Source organism: Maniola jurtina, chromosome 11 (assembly GCF_905333055.1).
Source record: "Maniola jurtina chromosome 11, ilManJurt1.1, whole genome shotgun sequence".
In the NCBI taxonomy this organism is placed as follows: Eukaryota; Metazoa; Arthropoda; class Insecta; order Lepidoptera; family Nymphalidae; genus Maniola; species Maniola jurtina.
This window is the reverse complement of record NC_060039.1, coordinates 10711741-10739157: the sequence shown is the minus strand read 5'-3', so window position 1 is coordinate 10739157 and position 27417 is coordinate 10711741. Positions and strand designations below refer to the sequence as shown.

The 27417-nt window shown below is 36.6% G+C and overlaps 1 protein-coding gene across 2 annotated transcripts in view; it reads right to left on the bottom strand.

Annotated features, from left to right (window-relative positions):
- The window catches only part of LOC123869912, an 88729-nt gene that overhangs the window by 27434 nt on the left and 33878 nt on the right, over nt 1–27417 (bottom strand). For both annotated transcript variants that reach the window (XM_045913001.1, XM_045913000.1), the window contains exons 2-3: nt 20330–20535; nt 9443–9578 (exon numbers count right to left, since the gene is read on the bottom strand). In XM_045913001.1, coding sequence (XP_045768957.1) covers nt 9443–9578; nt 20330–20535 — 342 coding nt within the window. The remainder of the gene's footprint in view (nt 1–9442; nt 9579–20329; nt 20536–27417) is intronic.

Here is a 27417-nt window from a genome sequence, read left to right as displayed (position 1 = left end):
CATTTACTTGAGCCTTTACCCTAGTACCTAATTATATCGACCGCCCCATATCAAAACAAAGTAAATGTCATTTTTCCGAAAATCGTTTTATGTCATAAGCCTAACTTTCATAGTATGTCCCGTTGTATTGTAAGGACACCCACATTAAAGTAAAATTAAAAGCTAGTAAGTCGCTTTGACCATTTTAAAACATAGTAAGTCTATGAACTCGCTAGGTTTTTTATAGATTAATGCGCCTTACTAAGTTTTTCAAAGGAATTAGATTAAATAAAATAAATATCACCCATTATCTAAATACCATGTCAAAACAGTAAATACTTAATAATGCATTAAAACTTAAAAGTAAGATAGGAAAAGTCAAAAGGAGTTCTGACCTCTACATGTCAACGGTTAAATATGGTTTGCAAGGGAAATACTTTGCATACTTACATAATGTTTTTAGGGTTCCATATCTCAAAAGGAAACACGGGACCCTTATAGGATCACTTTGTTGTCTGTCTTTCTGTCCGTCTGTCCGTCTGTCGTGTCTGTCAAGGAAACCGATAGGGTATTTCCCGTTAACCTAGAATTATGGGCAGGTAGAGAGGTCTCAACTCTCATAGCCCAAGTAAAGGAATAAATCCGAGAACAAATTTCGTGATTCTAGATCAACGGGAAGTACTGTATAGGTTTTCTTGACGGACGGACGGACAAATGGACAGACAACAAAGTGATCCTTTAAGAGCTCCGTTTTTCATTTTGAGGTACGGAACCCTAAAAAAGAAAATGATGCACATGTAATGAATAAATGTGTAGGCCAGTCTTCACACTAAAATATTTAAACCCCTTTAATTTAAAAACTGTCATAGCCTAGTGGTTAGAACGTCCGCCTCCTAATCGAAGGTCGGGGGTTCGATCCTGGAATCACGTTCTACTAACTTTTCAGTTATGTGCGTTTTAAGCAATTTAATATCACTTGCTTTAACGGCGAAGGAAAACATCGCGAGGAAACCTGCATACCTGCAAGTTTTCCGTGTTCTCAAAGGTGTGTTCCTAAACTTCTCTTGAATTTAAACCACTTACTAGGTTTTGATCTGAGAAAGAAATTTGACATTAATTGACAAAATTGAGAGACCTAAGCTTGTATAAGAACACAGAAGTGTCATAATTCGTGTTCACTTTGCCTAACGTCTCTCGGAGAGCAGAGAGAGATTTAAACTGTTTCTTATAATCATTGGCCATATTTCAAATGCGAAAGTGTGTTTGTTGGTTTAATATTCAATCACGCTACAACGGAGCAACCAGTCGACGTGGTTTTTTGCATGGATACATTTAAAGACCTTGAGAGTGACATCTCTCTCCGCATCGTATTCTTTATTGCTGAGGGTTGTGACCTCTTTCCATTATTCCTACATCTAATGGTAGGTTTTCTTGGGATGCGGTGAGTTCAAAGAGCCTACGGAACTCGACTAGAAAAACGAGATTTTGACTCTTAGGTTTAACGGTTATGAATTAGTTATTATTATCAGTGATAAAATTGATTAGGGCTGCCAGGTAAAATGACATTTATCTCGGAAAATCAAAGAGTTTCCACGAGTTTTTTTCCAAGTTTGCGCTACTAAGTACATATATTATGAAGAGGAAAGGTTTGTTTGTTTGTTTTCGATAAACTCTGAAACTACTGAACTACTTGCACTAAAGACATAATCATCAACATCAACCGACAGACGTCCACAGTGAACATAGGTCTTTAATAGGGTCTTCCACATGCTACGGGTTTGCGCCGCCTGAATCTTTGCGCTTGCGCTTGACGACAATCATGCTTTAAAGAAAGCAATGATGAGGTCCAAGTTGGAGCACGCTTACCTAGAAGATGCCTATTCACTCTTGGCTTGCAGGTATCTAAGGTATATATGGCAGGAAACACGGCCGCCGAAATGGCGTTCCAACCTTTAGGCTCTCCCCATTGCCCGCAGCATGAATCTGAGCTTTCTTATGATGGTTATATTATTATGTACATATAATATCTCATAAGAAATCTCTAACACACAATCCAGCTAAGTAGGTCCAATTTCAAAAAAAGCTAGCTAGCCGACAAATCTAACTCAGTTAGGCAGCCTTCGGGAACCTTCGAGATGTCTCTCGTCCAAAATTCCTCAATGCTTGAAGACCAGTCTTTGAATAGTGTATGATGTCAGTGATGAAAAATGGATCCGAAATATAGGTCTTTTTTGTACACAGGAAATGCCTGACGCATACCCCTCCGTCATGTGGGGCTTTCACCAAACTTGCACTACTACGAAATCCATTTCGGAACACGGCACCCGGAACGAGGCGCGCTATCTCCTAAAAACATAGGTATAATACCTATTTAGAACACTTACTATCTGTCATCATAATCTATGACAACCTCCGAGTATTTACCTGGTAAAACCGTGACTTTAGAATAAATTTTAGTATATAAGCAGGCTTCATTTAGAAATGAAAAAATCCCTATTTTATTTTTCAACGATTATAAACACAACTTTCATTCAAAAATAATAAGCTTAAATTCATTTTAAATAATATTTTGCGACGAAATGACGCGCACAGTCCTTCCGCCATGACAGTCCAGTGGACACTGAATTCCATAGAGCGCCTGCAAGAAAATAAATAGCACAGGAAGTTTTTTGGTTAGTTTTAGATTATTTAAGAAATGAAAAACATTTAGTATAAAACTAACAGTTCGAATTGACTGTTAAACCTAAACATATCATTTTCTGGAGGTTGGCTTCAAAGTATCAAGATGTTAAAGAAAATTTTTACAGAACAAGTTGCGAACAGCAATGTTTTCAACTTGTTTTTTTTATTTATTGGGATAATGTATACTAAATTAAAAGAGGCCCTTATAATCTTCACAAACTGAAGTTTTTAATTGCATGTATTTAATAGCTGTTAATGCTTTAGAAAAATAAACAATTTACTTCAAAGTACAGCATTTTTGCGATTTGTCAAATAGCAATTACCTTAATAAAACATTTCATTTCATGATTAAAATAGTATTATTATTTTCCTTAATATTACGGTAGAATAGAAGTATTAGATACATAGATATGATGGGTATAATATATCCCTCGGTTCCAGTGACCCACTATGGAGCAATCAGGCTTTTCATTAACAGGGCTCTCTCCGTCACTCGTTTCATACAATCGTAGTTCCAATTTCATTTGAATATTAAGCAACCAAAGTCCATGAAATTTTGCAGACATATTCTAGAAACTAATATCTGTGTCTGTGGTGTTTTAGATTTTTCTGAAAATATGTAGTTTTAAAATTACAGGGGCTCAAAGATTTGTATGAAAATTTTTAAGATCGCGTAACTTTGAAACCGAATATTTTAACAGAAATCTGGAAAACCACAGACATAGATATTAGGTTCTAGAATATGTCTGCAAAATTTCATGGACTTTGGTTGCTTAATATTCAAATGAAATTCGAACTACGATTGTATGAAACGAGTGACGGAGAGAGCCCTCTTAACAACAATAATAAAAAACTTTATAATATTTACCTTTTATTGTTTTCAATCTGACATGCCTTTTATCTTTTATAGGAAATCACGACTACCAATATATAGATTACCAATACGAACTAACGCAGATGTCCGCTTTTATCTGGAACAGATTTTGATCCAAAAACGGCTGACTTTTGACGGTTAAAAGATGTGTCAATTTTTACGCGCGTGTCGTGTGCTTTTACGTACGTGTTTAATTTAATATTTTATCTTTCTGTTCGTTAAAACATACATAGACTGCTAAAAAAGCGAAAGCTAGTCATTTTTGCTGCTCATTTAAATTTTTGTTGTGCCATTTTTCTATATATTATGTAATACGTCTACGTTAAAGAAGTAAAATGTGTTGTGTTATATTTGTGCTTAATTTTATCAGACTGTTTTATCAGTCGTTTGCGGTGAACTTTACTATTAATAAAACAATATCAAAGCACTTAACACAAATACTAACATTCAAGATAAGAGGCCAAATCTGTTTTTATAGCCGCTAATGAAATTCCAAGCAGTAATTTTTCGACCATTATCGCCGGGTCCGATCGACCCGGTTTACTTGCACGATTTACAAGGCATAATTTCTTTTGTCGTGGGAAACGCGACACGTCCAACACGGACGGGGATTTAAGGGCTGGAGCTAACGAAAATGTCAGCTTTTTAGCTGTATTTTCCTAATAATATTAACTTACTGCCTTGTATTTCTTCACATGATTTTTCCATGTACATTATTGTTAACAGAGCTCTCTCCGTCACTTACTCCATACAATCGTAGTTCCCATTTCATTTGAATATTAAGCAACCAAAGTCCATGAAATTTTGCAGACATAGTCTAGAAACTAATATCTGTGTCTGTGGTGTTTTAGATTTTTCTAAAAATATGTAGTTTTAAAATTACAGGGGCTCAAAGATTTGTATTTTTCTTTAAAAAAAGGCCCAACTTTGTGCTCGTTTTTCTAGACAACGAAGCAATTTAATGAAATTTGGAAAAACCACAGACCTAGAAAATTTAATGAATGTTATGTAGTAAAAAAATTATCGTTATATATTTTATATTGTTATAATTATGTGGGAACTACGAAAACCAGAAATTACACCCAGAAATCTTGAAAATTTCGTGCTGTCTCGATTTGTGCAAGCGGGGTGGTGAAGTGCGGGGGACGACACGTGAAACTGACAGAAACGGACAGTCTAAACACACGGGCCACATTTAGACTGCACCCGACTCCAAACTTGTCGATAGGTCTAACTAAATACATTTCAACTTGCGTTAGACGTATGCGTTACCTACTCAGACGTTGCCTGTAGATAAAAATATGTCTCATGTTTGCTGGCAATAGCGTATGCATCAAACCCTGCAAGTTGCAACTCTCTTGCAACCTATTCCTCACGCAATACGCACAGCTTTAATATTATAATTTTTGACAATGTATACTATATGTAATGCCATATCACAGGTCACTCTCTGATTTATTGCTAACAATTTACTTCCAAATGCAAAGAAATCTAAGTGTTTTGAATTCACACTGCCCAATACCAGGACCTCAAATGACATAAATTCATTGATAAATAATCATATGTTGAAAATAAAGGAGAACCCCGTGTTTCTCGGTATAATGTTAGATGCAAAGCTTCTATGGAACACCCACATATCAACACTTGATGGTAAACTCAGCTCTGCTGCTTACACTGTTAGAAAAATTCGACAGGTACTGACGTGGAAACTGCAAAAATTGTATATTTTGCCTATTTTCACTGTATTATGTCTTACGGACTCTTGCTATGAGATAAAGCGGTAGATATTGAGAAAAAAATGTATTACAGAAAAGGACAGGACGTGCAATTTATAATTTAAAACCGCGCGCTGCCATACAATAAAAATATAAGGAAATAAGTACCTTATCTATTATCTTATAGTAGCTTCTAAATATATTTACAACTAGCTAATGCCCGCAGCTTCGCTCGCGTGGATTTAGGTTTTTAAAAATCCCGATCCTTTCATTTCCCAGAACAAAAGTTGCCTCTCCGTAATAGCCCGTCCCCGGGATGCAACTTGTTTCTGTATCACGTAAGAATATTTAAACGGATTATCCTTTTCAAATCCCGAGGGATCACCAGGATTTAGGAATGCAATTTCTTACAGCATCAGGGTTGAGGTCAACGACAAAGTGTTTACTTGGTATAGATACCTTCAATATCAATTAATAATCGACACTTTTTAAATCCCATTAGCTTTAGTATTCAGGTCCCCTGCAACATCAGGATTGAGGAGTTGGAATCCAAATTTTTTATTGAACAATGTCGCAAACTTTCTTTATCGATTAAAAAAACTACCCAAAATTACGCAGTTAGGTTACCTGCCAAATTTCATGGTTTTGAGTCAACGGGAAGTACCCTAGAGGTTTTCTTGACACACATGACAGACAGAGAGATAGACAACAAAGTGATCCTATAAGAGTTCCGTTTTTCATTTTGAGGTACGAAACCCTAGAAAACGTAGGAACGGCATTCCGAACCAGTGGTAAATTTTTCTGACCATCCAAAAACACTTTGAAGTTTACCTAAAAGTTTACAGGAATAAAAATTTATCATTGTATTCCATTCCATTTCATTCTATTCCATTCTGTTCAAAGATAAATAGATAATAAAAATATTTGTCACCGAAACAATAATTTACGATACATCGACCAATATCAATTTTACTGATGACAATCTGACTATTACCAAAGTGAACGACTACTATAATATCTATTATATACGACTAACATAATATGTATTATAAATTGTGTGCCGTTTGCATTCTCACTAGGTTCTCATTAAGTTTGTTTTATTTGGTTAAACTTTCTGGCATTTATATTGTTATGACGTTTAATTGGCAAACAGTCTGTTTATTGGCTGAAACTCAAAAATTCAGCCAATCACAACAAAGAAAATATTGTAATAATGATTGATGCAGCTTTCTGTAATTGAAAACAAAATATTTGACATTAACTTGAATGTGACAGTGTTTTCCGAATAGGGTTGCCAGAGGCCCCGTATTTTACTGGTTACCCCGTATGTCAGGATAGAGAAACCGGTAATTATGAAAATAAAATACGGGGCAAATAAAACTAAATATTTTTAGGGTTCCGTAACTCAAAAGCAAAAAGAACTCTTATAGGATCACTTCGTTGTCTATCAGTCTGTCTGTCTTTCCGTCTGTCCGTCTGTCCATCTGTCCTTCTATCCGTCTGTCATGTGTTCATGAACAAATATTAGTATTTTCAATTTTCAAAGTAAGATAACTACATATATCAAGTGGGTTATCATATGAAAGGGCTTTACCTGTTCATTCTAAAACAGATTTTTATTTATTTTTATGCATATTTTTTTTAATGCATAACAGTTTTTGATTTCTCGTGTAAAATGTCGAAAAAAATACCCGAATCGGAACCCTCGGTGCGTGAGTCTGACTCGCACTTGGCTGGCGAAACCGAACACTGACGTTATGTCCAGTAGAAAGAATATTTTCCTTTTGCGGCAATGCGTAGCCGAAACCCACTCGATATTGATCATGGTCGTAGCCAAGGCGGCGGGGCTTGGTTTGAGGATGTTAGCCTTTTTTTATACAAGTTAGCCCGTGACTTTAATCTTTTCTAGTGGTAAGTGATGATGCAGTCTAATTTCTTGGCCGTTAGGGCCATACTAACCATATAACTAGCCATGACCGAAGCCTCCCACCAGACCAGAAATTTAGAAATGGCGACTGCGCCTGGGAAGCCGTCAAAAACCTAAGCCTAAAATAATACTTACACTATTTCTTGCATTTGCTTACCAATTTTTTTTTGGAAATATATCAAACATTTCGCGCTCACTTCACTCGCGCTTTGAATTTGTATTACTTGGTGTAAGCCCCGCAATTTCGTTTGCATGAATTTAGAGTTTTAAAAATTCCGTGGGGGATTTTCCGGGCTAAAAAGTTTATGTCTGGGATGCAAGTTACCTCTGAATAGTAAGTACCAAAATTTTGATAAAGAAGATGGGCCGTGAAAGGGTAACAAATAGATAGGCAAATAGATATACTGTCGTATTTGTAATATTAGTATGGATAGGGAGCTTTAAAAATAAAATCTTGCTATGGCTAAACTCGTTTCCCTTTCACTTTAATTCTTTCTGTAATTGAACCAAAAACACTTACGCTCACTGCGCTCGCGCTTTTTTATTGTTGTATTTTATCTCACTGTCAAATTGAAAGGCGAAATTCCACTAACCAGGTAATTAGCCCATAAAGTTGAGCGAATGTTATTTTCCTCATGACAGGATTCAGTTCCGGCCCTGATAAAACCTCTCCCGAAATCGATTCCTGGCTACGGCCATAGTATTGATACTGTGAAGGTGGAATTACAAGTTAAATGTAAATTTAAGTTAAAATGCAAAGATTGTATGCATGAAATGTATAACATTTTGCTTTACAAAACTAGAGTTTTTAAAAGCTATTTAAATAAATAAATCTTTTATTTAAAATCACATTGCAAACACAGTTCACCAATCAAGACACGGCAACATACAGAGAAAAAATACAAAACTTACAAATAAACTGAAATATCTAAATAGGCTTTCCATGCATTTCAGAGAGAACCACCGCCTATTTCTTCAAATACTTCAAATTTTTAAATTTCTTCAAATCTAAACCCCGTATTTTTGATGGTGGTAGCCTGTAAATCAAAAAGAGGCAGGTGGCAACCCTACTTGCCACATGACATTACAGAATGAAAAATTGTTTTCATTACTCGGTAAGCCTACTGCCATAGTTTAACAGAAAGTGTGACGGTAGTTGTGACCTCTGATTGGTCGACTCTCTTTCACTATTTGCTAAAATTGATGATTGCAACAACAATTTTTTCTTTTTTGTAATCAAAAACAGAACACGGACGTCATACAGGTTGACTAATTGCAATCATTTCTGACCGGCTAACATTGTTCCGCTAGTGGCTCAAACTCACTGTCGCAGCAAGAACATGGTAAATTCAGCCAATCACAGCAATTAGAATTGGTTATCACAATGCACCGATCTAGGAACCGAGAATACACGAACCAGGGCAGATAGAGATGAGAACAATAATATCATACGTAGGAAATCGACGGGGGATCGTTGACAATGATCCTCTTAACATGCCCAAAATTATAAAGCGGTAAATTGACATGACTAATATGCCTTTTTTCCCTCCAGCTAAGTGTAAATCCTAAGCCAAAAGTAAGTATACTAACGATTGTTATTTAAAAATACGATGTATCTGACATTTCATCAATCATCATCAATAGCCTAAAACAGTCCACTGCTGGACTAAAGGCCTCTCTCAAGAGGAAGGATTGCTTATAATCACCACGCTGGGCAGACGGGTTGGTGATCGGACATTTAGCATAAGCGTTTACGTTTCACTCGAACTGCTTTATTCGTGCATATCAATAAATCATTCACCGACAACATACATGGAGCCGTGAACTAGTGCCGCGAGGATGGATGGCACACCATGGTCTGCTAAAACCTCGCAAGTGTAACCATAGGAACCCCTGCAGTCACTTCTTACAGCGTGAAATGTTGTGGGTCGAACATGACTCACCAACGACGTTCATGGAGCCGTGAACTAGTGCCGTGAGGACGGTTTTGAACAGCACGTCCGGTAAGTATAACTGTAGTGACCTTTCCACGGCTTCACGTCATCTCTTACAGCGTGAAGTGATGTGCGTCGTTCGCGTCACTTCAATCATATTCTATCAATAAATGACTCACCGACGTACATGGAGCCGTGAACTAGGGCCATGAGGATGGACGGCACGCCCGGTAACACCTCGCAATTGTAACTGTAGTGACCCGTTCATGTCATCTCTTACTGCGTGAAGTATCGTGCGTTGTTCGCAATACTCTATCAACAAATGACTCACCAACGACGTACATGGAGCCGTGAACTTGTGCCGTGAGGAAGGACGGTGCGTCCGCGGACACTTCGCAAGTGTACCTCCCGTGAGCCCTTCGCGTCACATCCTTCAGCGTGAGCTGCTGTGCGTCACTCGCGTCGCGCTGCGAAAACAATCCATGCTTAATTATTATGTTAACAATTATACTTCTTTATCCTACATGTTCCTACAACCCTCCTAGATGATTGAGCCAATTTACGGGCAAAGGGTTTAAAACTGAGCGAAAGCGGTTCGAGCGGTTTCCACAATCAGTAATGAGATGAATAGCTTCATTAAGAGTATTGACCGATGACAGCTGATCATCCATAAAATGGACGAATCAGATAAAGGCAACAATAGATGCATTACACGAGTGTACAAGAAAGGTTTAGGGCAAAGACGGATTGTCAATTGAATGATGACCAGCGGGGTGATTCGCTAACACAATGTCCAACGCTCATTTGAAATGTTTTTAATACCATTGAAGGTTTTCTATGAAAAAATATTTTAATATCACCCAACGAAGTAGCAATATTGAACCAACCAACGTCAAATAAGCTGAATGGCTATCATCGGGTGTTAGACACTGTGGAAATCAGCCCGCGGGACCTGTTTTCAAATACTGTAGCACCAATGTGAGCACCAATAACAAGAAGAGGAATAATAATGATGACGATAGGTAATGTAGAATGTAGATAGGTAAGTTTCTGTCCGTACTTTTCATACTCATAGCTGATCGGGCAAGGCAAAGACTGAAAAACTCAGGTGAACTTACATGTTATCTTACATTACATTACTTTGTACTATTATTTATTATCTAGTGTACAAGGTCATATTTTAAGCTGGATTTAAGGTCTCAGCTTTCCCAAAGGATTACGAAAACTTGCGCTGGTCATAAATAAACCTGTCTCACAAAACCTGAGGGCTAAAAAAGAAGGTCACCATGCTTTACATAATATATTATGTAAACTTACGGTTTTAATACTATTAGGTCTTGCTTCGGCACGTGCGGTGTTCGTGGTTTAGTTTTTAAATGGTGCATTTGAATTGATAAACAACATGGATGCTTTAATCCACATCAAAGCTCTAAAAGGATTTAAAACATTTGCTTTACTAATTTAATAAACATCAACATCATGATCAACCCAACGCCGGGTCACTACAGAGCACGGGTCTCTTCTCAAAGTGAGAATGGGTTTAGGTCTACCCCGCTGGCCAAGTGCGGATTGGCAGACTTCACACACCTTTGAAAACACTACGGAGAACTCTCAGGCATGGTGGTTTCCTCGCGATGTTTTCCTTCGCCGTTAAGGCAGTGATATTTAATTACTTAAAACGCACATAACTCATAAAATTGCCCGAGATTGACTCCCCGATCTCCGATAAGGAGGCGGACATCCTAAGCACTAGGCTTTCATAGCATAATAAAGATAGGTTTTAATAAATGTAGCAGCTAGCTTTATTGTACAACCAAAGCACTCAGAATAAGTGTATCTTATTTACAATTCTGTAAGTATATTAGAGAATTCATACGTACGAGTACAAGACCAAATCTCAGACATATTATCTACTAAATATTTTCATTAGTAAACGAAAATTATACCTATATGATTGTAGTAAATAGTAATCTATTTCCACGTTAATTTATAATAAGCTAGCTTATGCCCGCCACTTCGTTCGCGTCGTTTTTGGGTTTTTAAATCCCGTGCGAACTCAATGATTTCCCAGCGTTAAAATTTGCCTAATTTTTTTGTTTTTATTCAGATACAAGTTAGCCCTTGACTGCAATCTCACCTGGTGGTAAGAGATGACTCAGTCTAAGATGGAAGCGGGCTAACCTGGAAGGCGTATGGTAGTTTTTAGGGTTCCGTACCCTAAAACGTAAAACGGAACCCTTATAGGATCACTTTGTTGTCTGTCTGTCTGTCTGTCTGTCAAGAAACCTAAAGGATACTTCCCATTAACCTAGAATCATGAAATTTGGTAGGTAGGTAGGTCTTATAGCACAAGTACAGGAATAAATCTGAAAACCATGAATTTGTGGTTACATCATTTAAAAAAAATTAAAATGTGTTTCTATTTTCAAAATAAGATAACTGTACCAAGTTGGGTATATCATATGAAAAGGCTTTACTTGTACATCCTAAAACAGTTTATTTTTTTATTTTCATGTATAAATAGTTTTTGATTTATCGTGCAAAATGTTGGAAAAAACACCCGAGTACGGAACCCTCAGTGTGCGAGTCTGACTCGCACTTGGCCGGTTTTTTATTAAACCCATACCTACCCCTTTGGTTTCTACACGGCATCGTACCGAAACGCTAAATCTCTTGGCGACAGGGCCACAGAGGCTTTGTCGGTAGGGTGGTTACTAGCCACGGCCGAGCCTCCCGTCAGAAAAACTATCTACTTATGACTATAGACACTCTAGTCTAGTCTTTAACTATAACCCATGCAAAACTTTACGTCGATCCATTGCTCTGTTGCGATTAATAATAATTACTTAATTCTTTACTTTTCTTTCTGCGATTTTGAACTCAAATAACGCAGGGATCACTTACAACATTTTTTTCATCATTGAACATTTTTTTTTAATTATAATCACTTAGTCTATCGATTGACACATGTTTTATCACTAGCCACCGCCAAAACGAGGTTAATTTTCAAAATAGCGACTTGATAGGTATGCCCCTGCCGAAAATCGAACCGAATTTAATTAATTTCAAAATCCTTGATCCTATACAAGGAGAATAATTCGCTTCATGTCTATGACAGCAGATTTTACTGAACAGAGCTGGCAAGAATTTCTCAAAATTAATGTACAATATTAAAAGGTAGCTGTTTTGCACCGTATTTAAATAGACTTTACAGAAACACCTATCTGAAATTCTGACGCTGTTGATAAAGCTTTCACGAGCTTTTGAATCTCATTGAATTGCTTTGAATCGTAATCGTATTGAATTCTGCAGAAAAGTGGCAAAAACGCCTAACTCAATTATAGCTAACTTGTTCTGTTTGTGCTAAACAAGATTTGAACTGAAAAATTAACAATCGGCATTTCCGTGTGGACTACCGATAGAAGTGGACCTTAAAACTACGAAATAACTAGGTGACTAGGTGGATGGACTACATCAGTCGTAGGGAGCCGCTGGATTCAGATTCATGTGAAATTCATTGGGTGGACTAGGTGGGCGGATGTTACAATCCTTACATCATCCCTAATGACCAGGTATAAATTTTTTGAAAAGAATTCAATAAAAGGTAGGTAGCAGAACAGCCGTGTTTATTTATTTATTTACGTTTATTTATTTGGTGTTCTACGGAATTAAAAATCAGACTTTAAGTCAAAGCCCAATTACCGGATATGCCCTAAATCCATGTAAGTAGATCCCATACCACCCTCAATAAATGATTTACTAGATGAATTTCAGTATTAACAACAAAATGAGCAAATTCCACAGTACTAACAAATATCACAAATACCTACCCACAATCCCCTTTTACACGAACAATATTATAAATTGGACTGATTCAGGCCAAATACAAATTGGATTGATTCAAAATGGTGCGACACCTATATTAAGTTTTGTGTTCCCTAATAAAAGGACCCGATTTGAACCACTGTATGCCCAACGGCCATGGTCGTTGATGCGGCAAATTGATACAGATTTTTACGCAACACAATTTCTCGGGTAAAGTCAATTTACGAGACAAGAATGTCCATTATTATTAGGTTTTCGTCACGCCCTTGGTCGAACCTATAATATACACCATGTGAAATAAGTACTAATAACAATTTACAGGCATATGAGTAGACCATATACCTAGGTACAATCCTTGAGCATAGGTTTGAAACTCCCACAGTTCTAGAGTACACCACATCAAATTAAGTTTTCACCAAAAATAATAATCAAACACAACCCAAAAAATTACATGAAAATGTCAGCTGCAGGGACTAATTAATAAAGTAATATTTTTTTCATCATTTTTATAGGGAACTAAAAAGTAGCCTATGTAGTATGTCTTTCCCTGGAATGCAAGCTATCTCTGTACCCGTCAAAAACGGTTTAACGAATGGACCGCAAAAAGCTAGCAGACAAACAGACAGACAGACTAATAGACAAACTTTCGGATTCATATTATTAGCATGGATAGACGCGCGAAAAGGCGTGTGAGTCGCGAAAATTCTCGCGACTACGACTTCGCCTTTGTACTTGTAAAGGCTGTTCAGCTATTTTCAGTCCTACCAATGTACAATTAATAAGGATTTCCTTTTTCCGTACAACTTCCCACGCTTTTCCTTATCGTTGCAAAGATAGACGGAGAATGTTTTTGCCAACCTATTGGACAATTTTTTTTTTTATTAAATTATAAGTGGTTACATTATGCTGATACATTATATTATATTTATGTGTTCCCCCTGAAACACAGTTTTCACTTCATCAGGAGGCAGGGCCTCACACAAAAGTTTGTAAACACTGTTTTGTTAAGAAAATAATTATTTATTTATTTAATATAGTCGCCTCGTTGGATATAACCGATTCGATGTCGAGACCGACAAGGGCAATTTGGATTTTTTTTAATTTTTAAGTGTCTCTTGCCTAGTCTGGTAGGCGGCTCTGTCCGTGGATGACCACCCTGCCGGAAAATAATTTATGCCAAACGATAAAGCATTCCTGTACAATGCCACGTAAAAAGCAGATTAGGGGTATAGGTTTAATTAAATTAGTTGCCATGCCCCTTCCAAGTTAACTCAATCCATCTTAGACTGAGATGATAGTACATACGTACGTAGTAGGTAATAAACAAGTTTCAACAGTAAAGTCCTCATAGTTTCGGAAAAAAGTGGCTGTGACATACGGACGAACAGACAGACAGACAGACAGACATGACGAATCTATAAGGATTTATCCGTTTTTTGCCATTTGGCTACGGAACCCTAAAAAGGCTTTCTCTGGAATGTTTGCCCATTCGCTTGAAAATACGCAGTTACACGATCAATAAAACTTCTAAGTCCTATGTTTAATTAAGCTTTTAAAATTGTATCCCTTCTCTACGTAATATAAATTGCCTCTATTAATAGTTTTCATCTACAATCTATTCTAAGAACTCGACGTTAATTACTATCTAAATTTATTAGTAAATTCTTTCATTCATTAATTTTATTATTATTTATAGTAGGCCTAGTAATAAACTGTAATTACTTATTATTTAAGTCGTGATTAAATTTTTATATATTATAATAATACTAGACGATCACCGTGTCTTTAACAGAGTAGGATTCGATTTTTAAAAATCTCACAAAAGTCAAGTGCGACTCAGACTCGCGCACCGTGGGTTCCGTACTGGGGTATTTTTTCGACATTTTGTATGATAAATCAAAAACTGTCATGCATAAAAATAAATAAAAATCTGTTTTGTCCGTCTCAAGGTTGCTCAAGCCATTTCTGTAGTGTGTGCCCAATCCTTCAAAAGTCTTTTGGGGATTGATCTTTTTTCTGGGAGAAAAATTAAGTTGCCTATGCCCGTCTCCGACATGCAAATCGTCTCTATACCTTTCGTAAAAATCGGTTGAATAGATGAGTCGTGAAAAGAAAACAGGCAGACACACTTCCGCTTTTATAATATTATTAGTGTGGATTTCCACATCCACTCCCATTTACAAAGTAGACCTTTAGAACCCGTAAAATAAAATGTAACGATGTGTGCCTAGTTAGCGGTTATGTTAACCAGTAGTACCTAAATAGGCACTTATCTGTTCCGGGGTAGTGGGTAGTTGCAGGCAGCAATCATAAAAATAAATGCTTATTCCACTTTTGGGATGTTTACTTTGTAATTGGACCAAATTAAAACTTTCCAAACGAGGTCACCTGTAGGTATGTATAACGTAGGTGATTATTAAGGATAGCTATTTAGATTTCCCCTGCCGTATACAAAGGAACCACGAAAATTGTCCCCGTAAGCACGGAAGAAAATTTGGATATCGTACGTTAACTGCATAATATTATATTATTATTCTTGTGAGTAAAAAACCGTAAACATAACTTCTACTCTTAAAAATACCACCACCGACTAACGTCATATTTTATGTAATATTATTATCCAGACGTAGGTAAGATAGGCTATAATTTACAAATTATGTACTGTGGACGAAGTCGCGGACAAAAGCTAGTACCTACTAGTTTTTGTCCTTATACCTATAAAGATATACACAAACACATAAATAAGTCAGTCATCAATCATCATAGTCTGGTAAAACTGCACAAGTTTCCTTCCTAGTTTCCTTAGTTCGCTTCAATCTAAGACTGCATTATCACTTACCATCAGGTGAGATCGCAGTCAAGGGCTCACTTGTATCGGAATAAATTTAAAAAATACATTCAATTGAGAAAGTCATCCTTTTCCGAAAGTCGGATAAAAGGTGCCATAATGTTATCGTGTTAGGTATCGACGATTCCGCAGTGCGACCCTTATTTTGCACCAAATATTGCTTGCGTCAGTCGAATCGCAACTAAACGACGCCTCTTAGGGTCAATTCATACTAGCGCAGAGTCGAAACGCATCGAAGCGTCAAATTCTTCACAAGCGAAGTTGCACGAATGCGCGCGTAGTCGCGTGAATAAGCGCGTGTTCTAATTGTATATTACGTGTCTTTAGTATACATATTTGGAGTCCTGTATAAGAATAGTATGGTAAAAGGAAAGTAAAATAGTACGGTAAATGGAAAAAAACATCATTCCTTTTGCAAATCTCTAGGGATAAAGTTGTTAGTTCTCGGTGGTTTAACTGAAACCTGCAAATCAAACATCGGGGAATCTAGTCTAGTAATAAACATGTTTGAAAAAAAACATTCGTTTTTGCCCGCGACTTCATTCAGATGTATTTAGACGTTTTCCTGTAGAAAAAACATTTGTTTTCCTGAGATAAGAAGCCTGCATGTCTTGCCTTTTTTAGGGTTCCGTACTTCAAAAGGAAAAACGGAACCCTTATAGGATCACTGTGTTGTCTGTCTGTCTGTCTGTCTGTTTGTCCGTCCGTCCGTCCGTCGTGTCTGTCAAGAAAGCTATAAGGTACTTTCCAATGTCCTAGAATCATGAAATTTGGCAAGTAGGTAGGTCTTATAGCACAAATACAGGAATAAATCTGAAAACCGCGAATTTGTGGTTACATCATTAAAAAAAATTTAAATGTGTTTCAATTTTCAAAGTAAGATACCATAGATTTTCATATGATACCAAGTAAGGGTATCATATGAAAGGGCTTTACCTGAACATTCTAAAACAGATTTTTATTTATTTTTATGCATAATAGTTTTTGATTTATCGTGCAAAATGTTAAAAAAAATACCCGAGTACGGAACCCTCAGAGCGCGAGTCTGACTCGCACTTGGCCGGTTTTTTAAAAGAATATTAGACCAGTCTTGAGATCTATAAAGCGTAATTTGACTTTGTTCAGCCTTAAGCATTCTACGGCAGAGCCGATTCAGGGTAGTAAAAAATTGAAGAGGATCCTAGATTGCCTCCTAAACATGTAGTATGTATGGTCATTGGTCATTCTAGGTCGAATCCTAGATCGCCTCTTAGATCAGCCGGCAGGAGCAGATATTCATCCGATAGTGGCAGACCCATGTGTAGGTACCCATGTATAGATTTCAGATTTAGACTTACGCGGAGAACTGCATAGCGTACTTTATAGACTACAGGCCCATGTTCAAAAATGGATGGGTCATATGAACCACCAGATGACGTATATAGTACGATATAAGACCATGCAATGATAAGATTCAGCACTATGCCGTCACTTGTAAGGTGTCCAACTGAGTGCTGGTGAAAATTCAAAAGTGCAGGTAGAGTGAGTACATTTTGGTCATATATTTTTGTACGGCATTTTTACCATCGATAGATCCATGAAAAATAATAAGAAAGCGCGCAGTGCCGTAAAAAAATGGTGCGCCACAAATTCAGTAAATTTTTTGATTTTCTGACAATTTCCAGGGTAAATTTGGTCATTTCATTCTGTACGGCATTAGTTTCATACTGTTTCAATACAGCCTCTAATCCATTATTCCACAACGCCGTACAAAAATCATGCGACAAGGGGAAAAAATTGAGGGTAGCAACCCCCTCTCTTTCCGTGGTCCGGGGGGTGATTTGAAAAAGTACGGCTTTGGTTCCAAAACATTATCTAGCACTCAAAAGTACTATTAAAAATAATGCCGTCAAAAAATTAGTGTTCATTTGAATGTGTATCAATAATTATCTTAATTTCATGGTATACTTGATTTTTAAAGCTGTAAAATCATTTGACTCTGTACGGCAACTTTTTTTTTTAACATGATAGTGTAAAATACTATTGTTACATAGTATTGCCGTTCAAAAGAAACTGTTCTAAAAAAATTTATAGAGAAATACAAAAACTGAAATTTTTCAAATTATTGCATAAGTTTAAATATTCATAGATTAATAAAATATAGCAATTTTCTACGCTTTTCCCTTGTTTTAAATAGTATTGAGATAAATAAATTAGGAAAAAACTATGCCGTACATTTTAATGCAGACCATATCTTTTAGGCTGATGAAAATGACGCTACCATTTTAAGGGTGTAGTACTTTATGGCCATCTGATACTGTACGGCATTAACATATTTTTGAAGAGAACAATTGATAATATGATAAAATCACTATGCCGTCTAACTGAAGTGAACGGGTGTGTATATAATATCCACATCCCCTACAAACCTTTGGATCAACGAAAATGTACGGCATGTAAAAAAATATTATCTATGCATAAAACACTTTCAAAATAAATTAATTTTATGTTGTTTCAAATCATCCCCCGGACCACGGAAAGAGAGGGGGTTGCTATCCTCAATTTTTTCCCCTTGTCGCATGATTTTTGTACGGCGTTGCGGAATAATGGATTAGAGGCTGTATTGAAACAGTATGAAACTAATGCCGTACAGAATGAAATGACCTTTACCCCGGAAATTGTCAGAAAATCAAAAAATTTACTGAATTTGTGGCGCACCATTTTTTTACGGCACTGCGCGCTTTCTTATTATTTTTCATGGATCTATCGATGGTAAAAATGCCGTACAAAAATATATGACCAAAATGTACTCACTCTACCTGCACTTTTGAATTCTCACCAGCACTCTGTTGGACAGCTTACAAGTGACGGCATATTGCTGAATCTTATTATTTTATGCTCTTATATCGTCCTGTATACGTCACCTGGTGGTTCATATGACCCATAAATTTTTTGGGCATGGGCCAGTAGTCTATTAACTTTGACCAGACTTAAGTTTCAGTTAAAACGAGACAGATTGATACCAGCGATATAACGCTGTATCGTTTTAACAGTGTCTTAACAGGGCTCTCTCCGTCACTTACTCCATACAATCGTAGTCCCAATTTCATTTGAATATTAAGCAACCAAAGTCCATGAAATTTTGCAGACATATTCTAGAAACTAATATCTGTGCCTGTGGTGTTTTAGATTTTTCTAAAAATATGTAGTTTTAAAATTACAGGGGCTCAAAGATTTGTACCTATGTGAATTTTGAAGACCGCGTAACTCTGAAACCGAATATTTTAACGGAAATCTGGAAAACCGCCGGCATAGGTATTAGTTGCCGGAACGTTTCTACAAAATTCCATTGAGTATGATTGGTTAGTATTCCAGAAGAACTACGTTTGTATGGAGCGAGTGACGGAGAGACCCCTCTTAATCGGCTCTGCCGCAGTCTGAGCAAAGTCAAGGTTGCCATGTATAGATTTCAGATTTAGACTCTTACGCTGAGAACTACATAGCATTCTTTAACTTTGGTCAGACTTAAGTTTCAGTTAAAACGAGACAGATTGATACCAGCGATATAACGCTGTATCGTTTTAACAAAATATGCTATAGATTTCAGCATTAGATTTAAAGGAAACACTGAAATTCCACGAATGATCCCAAGTTGTATCTTTTCTGAACAACCAACCGTCTTTATTCTGTAAATTAATCGCATTTATAATCCTACCGTGAAAATAATGTTAATGTTAAAAACTTTTTACAAGTATTTTCAAACTTTGTTACTGAGAAACACGATTTAATTACAGAATTTTCGTCTTATTAAGGTTAATTAAGATAATAACACTTATTATTCATGTGTTCATGAAACTTGAGTTGTTTTCTTGATAAAGAATATAATAAACATTACCTACTAATTATAAACTTTACAATTATTAACCCCCGACCCAAAAAGAGGGGTGTTATAAGTTTGACGTGTGTATCTGTGTATCTGTGTATCTGTCTGTGGCTTCGTAGCTCCTAAACTAATGAACCGATTTTAATTTAGTTTTTTTGTTTGAAAGGTGGCTTGATCGAGAGTGTTCTTAGCTATAATCCAAGAAAATCGGTTCAGCCGCTTGAAAGTTATCAGCTCTTTTCTAGTTACAATAACCTTCACTTGTCGGGGGTGTTACAAATTTTTAATTTACACTTGTACTAATCTAGAAAAGGCCCATGAGCTCAACGGGTTCCATCAGTTCTACGAGAGTGAATCAGGAATAGAACTTAATTAGGGATATTATAATTATTTACAACCCCCGACCCAAAAAGAGGGGTGTTATAAGTTTGACGTGTGTATCTGTGTATCTGTCTGTGGCATCGTAGCTTCTAAACTAATTAACCGATTTTAATTTAGTTTTTTTGTTTGAAAGGTGGCTTGATCGAGAGTGTTCTTAGCTGTAATCCAATAAAATCGGTTCAGCCGTTTGAAAGCTATCAGCTCTTTTCTAGTTATTACTGTAACCGTCACTTGTCGGGGCTGTTATAAATTTTTAATTTACACTTGTTAATAATTATTATTATACAAAGTGTCAAACTTACATCAACTTCGATCCCAGAGATCGGGAACTCTTTGATCGGAGGCACGTCCCTTGGCGCGTACCTGTAGAACTCCCGATCGCCGCGGTACCACTTCACCTGGTACAGGTCCTCATTCTCCAGGTCGTACATGCAGCGGAGGACCACCGGCTTGCCTCTCTCCACTGCTTCAGGTATTATCATGTACACATTTCGCAAGCACAGCGATCCTGTTGACAAAATTTTAAAAATTATTACCCATATTACAAATTTGAAAGCGAGTTTTTTAATTTTTGTTTTTTACATTTATTCTGAACATCTAAAATCTAAATTATTAAAACAAAGAACCTAAAACTAAAAACCTTAAATAATATAATATCTAACTTAAATAAATTACTAAAAGAAGTCCCTTTAGGCAAGGCTCCGAAGATACTGGCAGCGTTCCGCTCTTTGAATGGCTAGACTAATTCTTTGTCCGAGATAGCTGCCAGCTCTTCGGTCTTCTGTGATGTTGACTAACCTTTTTGATATTTCCCTAAAAAGCCTTATAGAGCTGGGACCCCACGGACCATGGGTCTCGACCCGAATGGGACAAAATCATATTCGGAGCCTAGACCCCTGTATTTGCAAACTTTAGCTTTTTCAGCCGCTTCACAAGCCGCAAGCATGTTGTTGGTTCCATGTAGATGGGAAGGGGCCAGCGTGTCTGAACAGGTTGTATCCCATACCAGCACCCGGCCCATCTTCCATGGAATCAAACGTGTTTGTTTGTTGGTTTATTGGTTTGCCCTTCAATGACGCCGCAATGGAGCAATAGATCGATTTAATTTTTTGCATGGATAGTTAAATACGGTAGTAGTCGGATTTTAGTGCTGTCTTTATCTTGTTTGCCTGAGACATCATCGTAGTATGGAATTTGGATATTACATTATGACAATCTGTAGACTATTCTTGCTGCATTTTAAATTACTGTAGCATGCAAGCACGTGGCATGTCTCAATATCGCACTGTGTTACTCTGACGTAAAACGGTCTAAGTTTATCTGGAAAGAAAAATAAAGGAATATCCTTATTACATTTTTTGTTCTACCACCGACACAATACAAATGCAATGGAGGAAATGTAAACGTGGGCACTCAATAAATCACTCAACCATTATCCTTAAGAAGCTCTTTCTCTTTAAAGACAGATTAGATAGAGAACTATTTTATTTTCAGTCAATTTCACACACAACTAGGGAACTATTGTTTTTTCTGCTATTATAAAAATATACTTCACTAGCTGATGCCCACAACTTCGTCTGTCTGTAAGTATCTGCGTGAATTTAAATCATATTATTGTAAATTGAAGAATTGAAAAGAGCAACTGCCGAGTTTCTTGCTGGTTCTTCTCGGTAGGAACGGCATTCCGAACCAGTGGTAAATTATTTGACGATTCAAAAGCACTTGTAAAAGTCTATTTGAATAAAAATCTATTCTATTCTATTCATTAAATGCCTATGTCACTCTCCAGGTCTTTAACTATACCCATGCAAATACGTCGATCCGTTGTTCCGTCGGGACGGGATTGAAAGACAAACCAACAAATCAACCACTACCTACCCATAATATTATAAATAGGTACGAAAGTGTATTTGATTCTTGATTTGTTGGTTTATTAGTTTGTTGTTTTTAACCCCCGACCCAAAAAGAGGGGTGTTATAAGTTTGACGTGTGTATCTGTGTGTCTGTGTATCTGTGTATCTGTCTGTGGCATCGTAGCTCCTAAACTAATGAACCGATTTTAATTTAATTTTTCTTGTTTGAAAGGTGGCTTGATCGAAAGTGGTCTTAGCTATAATCTAAGAAAATCGGTTCAGCCGTTTGAAAGTTATCAGCTCTTTTCTAGTTATTACAGTAACCTTCACTTGTCGGGGGTGTTATAAATTTTCAATTTACACTCATTATATTCAATTATAACCACGTCGCAACGGAGCAACGGATTGACGTGATTTTTTGCATGAGTGTAGTTCAAGACATAGAGCCTCAAAAGATCCCTATGGAATTTATAAATTATATTATAGATACATCACGTATTTTAAAGCTCGTTTCTGAAATAAACTTTTCAAGAAATAATTTAATATTGTTAAGTTACGAATACACGGGAATGATAAAATTTCTCCCGGGAGAATTGTCCGGGGCTACAGGTGAATATTAGAAGTAACCGCATAAAAAGGAACCATTACTTACTGAAAAAAATTAAATTTATATCTCATTTAGGTGAGTGATGAGACTAGGTATCGCATCAATCATGAATTTTATATGATAAAAAAATATAAGAACGTAGTGATAAATCATTTTATCGTTCTGTTTACATATGCAGGTACATCAATACGCTGGTGACATGTCGTTCTAAAAAATTAAATTAAAGTTACGTAGTCATAGTCTAATAATCTAAAATTAAGTTAAAGTTAAGTAGTCATGGTCTGAGGCCACCTTCACATTGCAATGCACACACACACACACGATGAAAGTTACGTCTTGAGCTTCTTCTTTAATTAAGAGCATACCTGCAGAGTGGAGTGGAGCTGAAACACAGCGTCTTTCTTGATGACAATATAAACTAAACTTTATTTAGAGCATCCGGGTGTGCCACGCGTCCTTTTCAAAGTTGGGTTTAAAAGTTATCATCAAAAAACTTCGGCTCGACTCCTCTCCGTCTGTATGCGTTGGCCCTAAAGCGGAATTTACATTACGAAATTACTTTCATGCATGTTGAGATTAATGTCACGCAACTAATTTCAATACGCACGAAATTAGACGTTTACACTAACTCTACGAAACTAATTTCATGCTACTAAATTCTTTATGTAAGCTGGGCTTTAGGCGATAAAAGCCATGTTCTAAAGCCTAGGTCAAACATCTACTAACTCATGGATTACTAAATTAGTTATTATAACTACAATACCTATATTATTTATGATATTTTCAAAACATAAATTAAATTATAGTGTAACAAAAATCACAAATATTTCATTTTCGACTCTTGGTATTTCAGTTAACCAACAAACCTATTCAAGGACCCTCCCTTAACATAACTCGATTCTCTCCCTACGCATTTGAAAAAGTTATTGCTACTGTCGGCAATATCAAGGCAGATCCATATAAGAAATAAGCAGTCGCTACAAAATAGGGTTGCCAACTCACTCAGAATCTCTCACTTTATACAGTTTGCATTTTTTCATTTTATTGCAAACCAAACAGGTAATTCTACAAGTATAAATTGTACTCACGTAGTTAGTATAGCCGTCACAATTTATACTTATAATGGAAATCACTCACGATAGTTTAAACGTGAAATAGGTAATTAGTAATCATAGTTAGTAATATAAAACACGGACCTTAAGGTCGAACCTTATCTTCCAATCAACTAGAAAGAAAGGTATATGAAAGCCGCGTAGTGGGCGTGCTCAAAAGCAATGACTGGTACAAAAATACCTATTTTACAATGAATACTTTCTTCGGAAGCCTACTGCATTTTTGTACCCAGAAAAAACACACCATTGCTAGACTTATTGAAGGATTAGCTAATGCCCGCGACTTCGTTCGCGTGGATGTAGGTTTTCTAAAAATCCCGTGGGAACTCTTTGACTTTTCGGGATAAAAAGTAGCCTATGTGCTAATCCAGGGTATAATCTATCACCATTCTAAATTTCAGCCCAATCCGTCCAGTAGTTTACACACACACACACACATACACACAAACTTTCGCCTGTATGATATTAGTCTGATTCACGACGCAATGAAAATTACTATGCAGAGAGAGCCCTCGTTAAATTTGGATTAAGCTATAGAAATATTGCAGGTTCCGTCCAGTAAGATCAGATCAAACAGCGCAAATAATAATTTGCTTTTGAACTACAAAAAGCCAATAATATATTCATAGATTTTATATCGATGCATCCACAAACAAATAAACACAACTATAATGTTATACCTAATATTACTATGACCGCAACTTCATCCGCATGGATTGTTTTTTTTTTTGATTGGCTTTAGGATAGAAATTTATCTAGCCCACGTCACTATCCTGGTCTTTCATAATGCCCTTGTAAAAAATCTCGTCCATTGGTTGCTCGGTTGCAGCGTGATTGGAGGACAAACCAACAAACAAACAAATCATCATTATCAACCCGAGGTGACTCACTACTGAGAACGGAGCTCCTCTTAGTATGTGAATGGTTTGATAGTCGATCATTGATCGGGATGTCGGGATTGGTCATAAATCAAATCTCCCTCTCCCCCCCCCCCCCCCCCCCCCCGAATAGTAGGCTCACTTTTTACCTATTATGCTATCACAAAACACATCATTCGCATATTTTATAACTAGAAGATGCCCGCGGCTTCGCCCGCGTGGATTTCGGTTTTTTAAAATCCCGTAGGAACACTTTGATTTTCCGGGATAAAAAGTAGCCTATGTGCTAATCCAGGATATTATCTATCTCCATTCCAAATTTCAACCAAATCCATTCAGTAGTTATTGCGTAAAAGAGTAACAAACATACACACACACACACACATACAAACTTTCGCCTTTATAATATTAGTGTGATAAGTAGGAATACGTCATAGTTTATGAGATATCTTTCGTTCGCCGTCGCAATTTAATATTTTGTATGACACAAATCACCATTTTTATCCCCACAGTTGACTTCCCTAAAGATTTCCCCCGTAATTTGGCAGCCCCAAGAGTTCACCGACCTTGTCAGAGAGAGATTTCTGTCCAACACAAATAAAGCAATGCTTAGTAATTGAATTTTACTGTATTGCATGGATTGCAGTTTTTCACAAAAATTCAAACTAAAGTATGTAATTGATACCTAATAAATATTTATTAATTCATACATTATTTAAATACAAAATGGTTCATCTCTACTTATCTCTAAATGCTCTAAATGGTATGTTTTTGCTAAAACACTTACTAATTAATAGCTCAAAATATTATTTTTCTGTATAAAATGGCGGCTACAGAAAGATTACACAAACAGACACACCGGGGTGAATGTACCATAGTCTATAAGTGTCCCGTTTTTTATTTTGTAATACGGAATACTAAAAAAAACCCCCAGAGAAAAATAAATAAAATAATGTTGCTTCAGGTGCAAATGATACTTCAGCGTTACGAGTGAGGGCTTCAAACAAAGTAGCTCGTTAATTTAAAAACATCAAGCAACATGTTCTGCAAAGTTTTTAATGTTGTTCAACATTATCAGTAGGTACCTAAGTTATAATAAACGTTACACATGAATATAAAGCCCTTATTATCTTCATTGTCATCTAAATATACAAAAGGAAAAGGTGACTGACTGACTGACTAACTGATCTGTAAACGCGCGGTTCAAACTACTGCACGGGATGGGCAGAATATAAGCATGCTAGCATGCTAGCCATTAGGTTACGACTGTAGAGGCATGCAGCCTCTTTTAAGACCGGCAGCTGCGAAGAAAGCAACACACTTTGCAGCTGTCACTTAGAGAACACAATTTGAATTCGGAACGATTCAAAATATCTTGCTGGCCTGGACGAACCCCGGGCAGCGATTCAACGAATTCACCTTAGAAACATCAAGACCGCAACACCTCGGTCTAGCATCAAGCTCCGGCCCTCGTTTTATACCACAGTTTTAATTATAACCAAGGCATATATTGTAAATAATAATTGTTCATGTAATACAACGTAATAATTGTAGCGGCATTTCATTTATCAATTATCATACGCTGCATGGCTGCTACACGACCATTTATGACGTAGACATCCGCTAAGAAAGGATCTTTGAAAATTCAACCCCTAAACAAAGAAAAACGGGGATTTAAAGTTTGACAAAAGTTTGAGTTTAAAGACAAAGTCGCGGGCATAAGATAGATATAAATATTTATCATACAAAAATACTTCAATTTTATTTTTTTGACATTACATTATGGCACGACTACTTCCACGTGGATTTAGGTTTTAAAAAATCCCGGGCGAACTCTATTTTTTTAGAATAATCCATACTAATATTATAAATGCGAAAGTGTGTCTGTCCGTCGCTCTGTCTGTCTGCTACGTTTTTACGGCCCAACCGCTGAACCGATTTTAATGAAATTTATTACAGACTTGGAATACATTCCGGGGAAGGACATAGGCTACTTTCTATCCCGGAAAATCAAAGAGTTCCCATGGGATCTAAAAAAATCGAAATCCACGCGGGCGAAGCCGCGGGCATCCTCTAGTAATTAATATGTATAACTCAAAATTTAAAAAACCTCTTAAAAAAACCTCAATTTAAGAAAACTAGAAAAGAGCTGATAACTTTCAAACGACTGAACCGGTTTTCTTCGATTATAGCTAAGAACAATCTCAATCAAGCCACCTTTCAAACAAAAAAACTAAATTAAAATCGGCTCATTCGTTTAGGAGCTACTGTAAGCTTGGCCCATATTAATTATCTATAAAACATAGTTGGCGCCACTCAAATCATAACATCATATTAGAAGGCGTCATTGATTGGCTGAAGTTGTTCAACATCTGATCGATAAACGTACTGTATATAAAATTCTTATAGTTTTTAGTTGATGAATTGTAGCATAATAAAGGATAATATTTGTAATCAATATATAAGATGAAAACATCTTTATTACTTAGATGATTTGTGAAACGAGCTTGATGATTTGTATATTAGTCACTAAGTTTATTCATTGTACAATTTGGATTGGCCGATAACGATAAGATAAAAAGGGGAGTGGCTAATAAACGTGGAGAGGTTACCTGTAAGAGTGGTTTTAAAACGACGACATTCAAAAATATACTAACGTAAGAGGAACAACATTTATTTGACACAAATGTAAAAGTTAATAAATTTAAATATGAAATAAAAGTGTAATAATTTATCATAAAGATTGTGTTTGTGATTTCGTCAGACCTTACCCAAAAGGTCAGAAGAGGGACATCAAGAAAATATAATATTTTCTTGTCACGCTCACGACTCAGAGAAACAAGTGGAAATATACAGAGGAACGAGAAAGAAGTGGAGGTCTAGTAGACCACAGACATTTTGGAGCACAAGGCCAATATTTGGGCCTCAATATATCAAAGT